We start from the raw sequence: 7,251 nt of genomic DNA, 5'->3' as shown, positions 1-7,251 counted from the left end.
TTTGGAAAAGTTTAAATATTAAACTCTAACTCGTAAAATATCCATAAATGAACAGATTTAGAAATTGAAACGAAAAAAGTAAGACTTTTAAAGCATACTATCTGGATAAAAATAATTTTAAGCACAAGACAAACACTCATGAAGATCTAAACAAACACGGCGCGTTGTAGTGTTTAGCTTAAAACGTGTGGTGCGTTCTATATTAGTAAGTTCTACTATATATTAGTAAATTAAACAAAAAAAGGTTTTTAAAAAGTTGATGCACTTGACAAAGTATATAAATGTATATGTTTTTGATCTTACGTACTTTTGAAAGTTCATTATTGAGCTCACTTACAAGTAGTTTGATAGTATAAAACAAATTAATTTGTTTTAAAACTAATAAAAAGTTTAAAACTTTTATATAGATATTTTTCAAGTTGAAGATTATTAATTGAAATTATTTAATTATTATTAGGAACACTCAAACGTAGAAAAATTTAGACTTACTGGTCACAAAAAGAAGCATATAAAATATATAAAAACACAAAAAGTTTGATAATTAATCAACTATTAAATAACCTCAACAAAGGCTTTCTGTGAAAATTTTACATATTCCAAATTTTTCTTATGTTTGCCATACCTTTTACTATTAATTTCTATGTCTTGTTTTATTAAGTTTTTATTTTTGTTATCAATACTCGACTATAAAAATTTAAGAAATTCTATACTTTAATAGCTAATACATTCAAGATTTATAGCTTAAAGTAAGTTTTTAGTTTTGGCTTTAAAAATTGGCACTTAAGTTTATCAATGGAATGATAATATTTCAAAAGTTATTTATAATACTATTTTATAATACTTAAGTTTTTAGAGGTTAAACGTAAAAACATACTAAGGTTGGAGTTACATGCACTTACATATCGATTAAACAAAGTATCTTTCTTACAAGCTATATTACACGAACTCAAATATAGATTTTTATAATAAGTTTTATTGTAAAATACTTATATTTATAAAAACTTACTTAAGCAGTGTTTTTATGCATTGTAAACAAGATAACCAATATTATATTTATTTACTTTTAAAATTTTGCGAAAACCTTAACTTTTAACTGATTTTTTTTTGTTTATTTTTTATCTTCAAATTGATATTACTTTATTTTTAGTTTAAAAAAATACTTAATAGTTTGCTAACTATATATATATATATATTTTAATTTACATTACTACTTAAACCTAGTAAACAAAGAGATAGCTAAATTTTAAATTGCTCAATCTAAAAGTCATCAATGCAAACAATTGTTGAGCAAACAAGGCTTTCAAAACAGGGCGTGAATTCCTAAACTAACCACATTGTTTTATGAAACAAAAGAGAACTAAAAGCTTTATTTCAATATTTGGCTTAATTCGAAAGTAAGAATATTAAGTTTTGTAATGTACCATAACAAACTATTTAGATAATACGAAGTTTTTGTAATTTTGATTAAGTTTTTATCTAAATATTTCGCAGTTAAAATTATTTTTGTAACTATAGGTTTAACAAGAAACAAGCATGACTTTCTGTTTAAATATTTATATTTAAAAGAAGCAACAGGAAAAAAGAATTTCAGAAAAAAATTATTGAAATTAGTTTTTGAAAAAAAACATTCTTACACTTAACAAAATAATTATTTTTTAGAAAAAATACAAGAACATAACTACGTGGTAATACGACAGTTTCAAAAAATGTTTCATAATTAAATGCACGACGTCTAAAAGACACAAAGTTACCGGAAAAAAGAACTAGTGGTCGTCTGCGGATTAAATTGAAAGAAAAACTTTTACTTGAAACACTTGATGTCGCTCTAATCCATCAGGCAGCAACACAATAGGGCAGTGCAACAACCAATCAGAAAGCAGTCCTCGGCGTCGGTGTTCTGCTTCTGTTTCTGCTGCACCACAACCGTCCTGTTTATCACCTGGCCAGGAGGAGGCGGTCCGTACCCAGGTTGAGCAGGGTAAGCCCCCTGCGGCGGGTAGGCACCACCTTGCGGATAAGCACCCGGTTGCGGTGGAGGGTAAGCACCCGGTTGGGGGTACGGCGCACCCTGATACTGTCCTGTGTTTTTGTTAGTAACTAGTTAGAATGCGTGTAAGTAAATTAAATAGCATTTAACTTCTAAAACTTTGGAAAACAATGAAAGAAGCTCTCAACTTAACTTGAAAGTAGTTTATTATTATGAGTACATTTAAAGATTTATTTAAGTCAGGGGTCGGCAGGCAGTTGGTAGTCGCGGGCCAAATTTCAAGTTTCCAAAGTCTTCGCGGGCCGCAGTTTTAGTTTTAGTGACATTTGAGAAAAGTTTTACTTTTATTCACTTAACTATTTCAAACGACTTTTAGCTATACATAGAATGCCTATTTAAATTAATATTTATTAGATTAGAATTCATATTGACTAATACATTTGAGTGTTAATAAACTATGTACTTTCATAAGCACTTAATAATTTAAACTTAGTACTTTTGTAACTTTACTTACAACCTAACTTTCTATAAAAACCTAACTTGAAAGACAATTTATGGGTTACGTTTATACATTTGTTATATTATCAATCCTTTTTTCATATTTCTAGATGACTTACTTCAAAAAAGTTTTTGCGTGTTAAACAATTTAAACTTGTTAAAAAAATTAGTAGATAGTTAAATTAATAAAATTAATACATGTTGGTATTCCAGAAAGCTAAAACTAATTCTATAACATAATTAACTCTCGAATACTAAGAAAAAATATCTTATTAGTAGTTAGTCTTTTACATGGTTGCCACTTAAAATGCAAAAATGTCTGAGTTGTATCAAACCAGCCTAAGTTTATTAAAAGTTGAAAAGCTAATAAAAAGTTGTTAATCAAGATTAAATCTCTAGCTAAAATACCATCATTATCAAAAAGTACACAAATTTTAAGAAAACAAGAAAAATTTACAATAAGTAAACTACACTACAGTCATAAAAACTATTCTGAGAGTTGGAAGTTTTACTTAAAGTGTTTGAAATAAAAGTATCACACACACCTGAGTTTCCAAGTTTTTAAAATAGCCTGTTTGTGTAGCAACCCAGTTAAAATAAAGTTCACAACATAAAGAAATAACGAAGGTTATTAACAGTAAATAAATTGCATGCCAAAAAAATTATAAGTCAGCTGGAATGGACAATTTTTTCTTAAACAAATTTAACAAAAGTATAAAATTTTATTGAGTCATTAGCGAGGTAGAAAAAATTATTTCTTATTAAGCATCATAGCAATTCTTTATCTGCAATAAGAATATTGCATTTAAAAGTAATAATTGTAAAATATAAGACGAGCTACAAGAATAAAAAAACGTTAGGAGTTATTGCGAGAAACGATAAAAAACAAATCACCAAAGTCAGTTCCAACAAGCACATAATTATCTTCAATAACTACAGAATAATCAGAAAAAATTTTTAAGGCAAAATATAAAATAGCAAAATTTATTACTTAAAATGAGATACCGTTTATAATTGAAAATTTTTTAAAGAACTTATGTTAGTGATAACGAAAAACTTTGTTTATTTCTTTAATGACAACAAGAAGTGATGTTTAGGAAATGCATTAAGGTTATAAAGTCGCATAAATCAAATTAGGACTTTATGATTCTGCTAACATGTGAGCACTGATAGAAAAACTATTGCTCATCTGAGACTTTTTGTTAGAAATGTTTTTACTATCTTTCACAGTTTAGTAGAATTTCTTGGTATAGTTCCAATGCGAAGCATAACAATCGGTGAAATTTTACAAGTAAAGATGCAATGCAGAAATACAAAGTTTTTGAAAGTACAATTTCTTCTTTTATTTTTAGTATAAAGAATAATAAAAGTCAAAAATAATGTTATATAAAATATATCAATACTAAAAAATACTGTTAAGTTACTTTATTTTAATTTTTAATAAAACAATATTTGTTCTGTAATTTTTTTGTGTCAAATCGAAATTTCATTACTTTACATGTAAAAATTGTTTGAAATTCCGGGTTTTTTCAAAAATCCAAGTTTTTTCCAGAATTTTTAAGCATAAATTTTCAAATACAGAGCTTTTCCGGGATTCATTTTTTTGGCAACACTGATTGTTCACACTTAAATGTACACAATAATGTAAACAATATTTTAAATTATATTAGCTGCAAGACTTAAAATTTTACTTATATTATAACTTAAACTTACACTGTGGATTGAGCAAAACATACATCATAAAACTAATTTGCCACTCTTTTAAGCAAAAAAAGCTAGCCTGAATCAACAAAAACATTCATGATATTTTGTATACAAAATGCAATTCTAGCCAAAATCTTAAAAAATTACTTAGTTGGCCTGAGATTTGAAGTCTTCAAACAGTGATAGTCTGAGTGCGTAGCAATGTCTAGTTGTTAATTTGCTTGAATTTGAACTATTTCGATTAACAATATACAAACTTAACAAATTTACCATCCCTAAATATAGTTTATGCTAAATAGGTAGCTCCGAAAAACAGCAATTGTGTGTATTGATATGCAAGACATAAAAACTAACAAAATTTGACAAAAACAATGTTTGAAAAATGAAAATGTATACCTAACAAAAACTATTTTAATTTATGTTGTATATATATTGCTTTAAATGTGTCTGTACAAATTTATATATTACATATAGAAACAACAATGTTACAAAATTATGCATAAACTAAACTTAAACTAACTAAAGTATTAAATAAAAAGTAGTTTAAAATATGAGCATCATTTTAAGTTGGTGTGCATAGAAACTAATTTAAAGAGCAAAGTAAACTTCTAAAAAATTAGTATGAAATTATTATGAAGTTATTATGAAACTGAAAAAATATCCTGTTAGAATGCTATTCTGTCTTTTTACATTTTTAAACTAAAGCAGTAATTTGCTCTAATTATTTAAAAATGTTATACAGAGATTTAAATCCAAACTAATCAAATTAAATCTAATTACCGAAAAAATTTAACTTGAAATATATCTTTGCCCAGCGGGCCACATTTACATGCTGGCGGGCCACAAAATTTTCTTTCGCGGGCCGCATTCCATTCAAAAAAATAATGTGCTCGCGGGCCGCAGATTTACCCTTCGCGGGCCGCAAATGGCCCGCGGGCCGCAGTTTGCCGACCCCTGATTTAAGTGATACTTTTTTTCTAGATTCTGATTCTATACTATGCGTAAGAAAACGACAAAAACTCTATGTATTGCAACTTTAGACAAAACAGTTTTCATAGTCACAAGTGTCATATACTAGGTAAACATGTTTGGTGCTCGCAAACATATTGACTAACCAATAAGGTAAATTGTTATAAAAAAACCAACAAACAAACCGGGTTGTGGGTATCCTGGTTGGGGTGGATACCCGGGTTGCTGAGGGGGATACGGGGCTGCGTAACCAGGTTGGGGAGGGGGAACTCCCTTTACTGGATTCTCAACAGAATACGGAGGTGGGGGAGGTGCTGATGCCATTTATTTACTATACAAAATCTGTAAATAGTTTAAATTTACTTAGAACACAAACAAATATATTTTGTTATTTTTTATGTACGTTTAGTTTATTACTTTCGTCTATACCAGGGACGTAGCTAGCTCAAAAAAGTTACGAATCTGTGTAAAAGAATAATGTGTGATGACGTCATAGCGGGATTAGAGTAGTTTTAACTACCTTTAATTTGATATGAAAGTGTGCAGTTTTGTTAAAAATTTAAAAATAAATTGAATGTTGAAGTATAATGAATAACTGAATACAAGACAATTTGTACTGCTCTTGACCCCCTATCATTCTTTATGTGTTGCAACTTTATGAACCTATAAAACCTTTCATTTGAAATAAAAGTATTAGTTAAGAATTCAGTTTTAATAGTATTACTGATAGGCCTTAAATATATAACTTTGAAAATAGTTTCCCCAATTCAGAAAACATTTGCAAAAATTGTTGCTTTTATTAGATAAAAGTCATAAACTTTAGGAGTTGAATAAAAAACAAAAGAGATATAAAAAAGTTTATTTAGATTCTATACTTTTAAAACTTTCAAGAAAATATTTTGCTACATAATGAAAAAAAAAACAGTGATAAATACTAAAATAAGTATATTAACAGTAAAAGTATTAGATATGCTTGACACAAACTATTAATTTTAGGAAATATTAAAAAGTTTTAAAAATAAAATATCAATGTTGTAAAACATTACACTGATGTATTTTTTATATATTGTTTGCTTATACTTTATTGAGAATAAAATTTATGACATCATAGTTTATAATGTTGTAACATTAAGAAACTTAAGTAAAAATTAAACAATTCTTAAAATAAGTGTCAAATACAGTGTATATATTTCCAATCTCCTTAGTGAATTGAAGTTTTTAACGTTAACTTACTTGTATTTATCTTATTAGCTGTTAATTTCCCTTTAACATTTAAACTGTTAATAAATGATTTCGAAAAGTTATTTATTTCTTTAAAAAAAATATTACCTTAGATTATTTTTGCTAACTTAAGAACTCAAAACATAAGATAATTCATTTTTTAATCTATGTAAAAAATAGTTTTATTTCTTCAAAAAACTTTTAATCAATTAAACAAATCCAAGCGTTTCGTTGACAAAAAACAATTAAACCTTAAAAATTAAACAATAAATAAACTTTTGTTAGAGACCACATGATTAATAATTTTTAAAGTAGTAAACATACTTTTGTGTATCATACATAAGTTATTTACAAAACTATTTAACTAGAAGCTTACAAAACAATGCAAAAACTTAATGGATTGTTTAAAATTAAAAAAAAGTTTAGTTAACAAAGTCAAAATCTAGAAAAAATTGTTAACTTACGATTCTGCAAGGTCTTGAAAGGCTAAAACACCAGTTCAGATTTTAATTGTTGTACTAGTATTGATTAAAGTAATACTATACATTAAATGCAAAATTAACAGTAAAACAAACAATATGCATGGCGCCAACTTAACTTATGAAAAGTTGACTTGAATATTATAATATAATCTTTACTGACAGCTAGTTTCTTAAAACAAGTTAACAATGTTTTGAATACTTTGTTTTTGAAGCTGCTTTGAACAAAGCAAGCTAAAATAATTTTGTTGACCTATATAAAATCAATCTTCAATCATATAAACCAAAGAACTAATTTTAGAAACATAAACAAAGTTTTATTAATTTTTAATATGAATATCATCTTGACAAAATAAGTCATCTAATCTTTATAAAACAGCTTTAACATTTTAC

General features: G+C 26.9%; 1 protein-coding gene across 1 annotated transcript; it reads right to left on the bottom strand.

The window, feature by feature from the left end:
* Positions 1–1,538: 1,538 nt before the first annotated feature.
* LOC145842214 (uncharacterized) lies at positions 1,539–5,625 on the bottom strand. Its single transcript, XM_082949628.1, has 2 exons — positions 5,344–5,625; positions 1,539–2,079 (listed from the first exon to the last, which is right to left on the bottom strand). Exons 1-2 carry the CDS (start codon positions 5,480–5,482, stop codon positions 1,826–1,828), a joined length of 393 nt encoding a protein of 130 aa, XP_082805754.1. The 5' UTR covers positions 5,483–5,625; the 3' UTR covers positions 1,539–1,825.
* Between the last annotated feature and the right edge of the window lie 1,626 nt (positions 5,626–7,251).

This window comes from Thalia democratica, chromosome 8, assembly GCF_965202585.1.
Source record: "Thalia democratica chromosome 8, ktThaDemo2.hap1.1, whole genome shotgun sequence".
Taxonomy (NCBI): domain Eukaryota; kingdom Metazoa; phylum Chordata; class Thaliacea; order Salpida; family Salpidae; genus Thalia; species Thalia democratica.
The sequence above is the reverse complement of the archived record's forward strand: the minus strand, read 5'-3'. Positions and strand labels throughout refer to the sequence as shown.

Coding starts and splice junctions, on each gene's coding strand:
- LOC145842214 (XM_082949628.1), bottom strand. CDS start 5,482: ATGGCATCAGCACCTCCCCCACCTCCGTATTCTGTTGAGAATCCAGTA. Junction 2,080..5,343: donor ACCAGGATACCCACAACCCG/GTTTGTTTGTTG, acceptor ACAAAAACACAG/GACAGTATCAGGGTGCGCCG.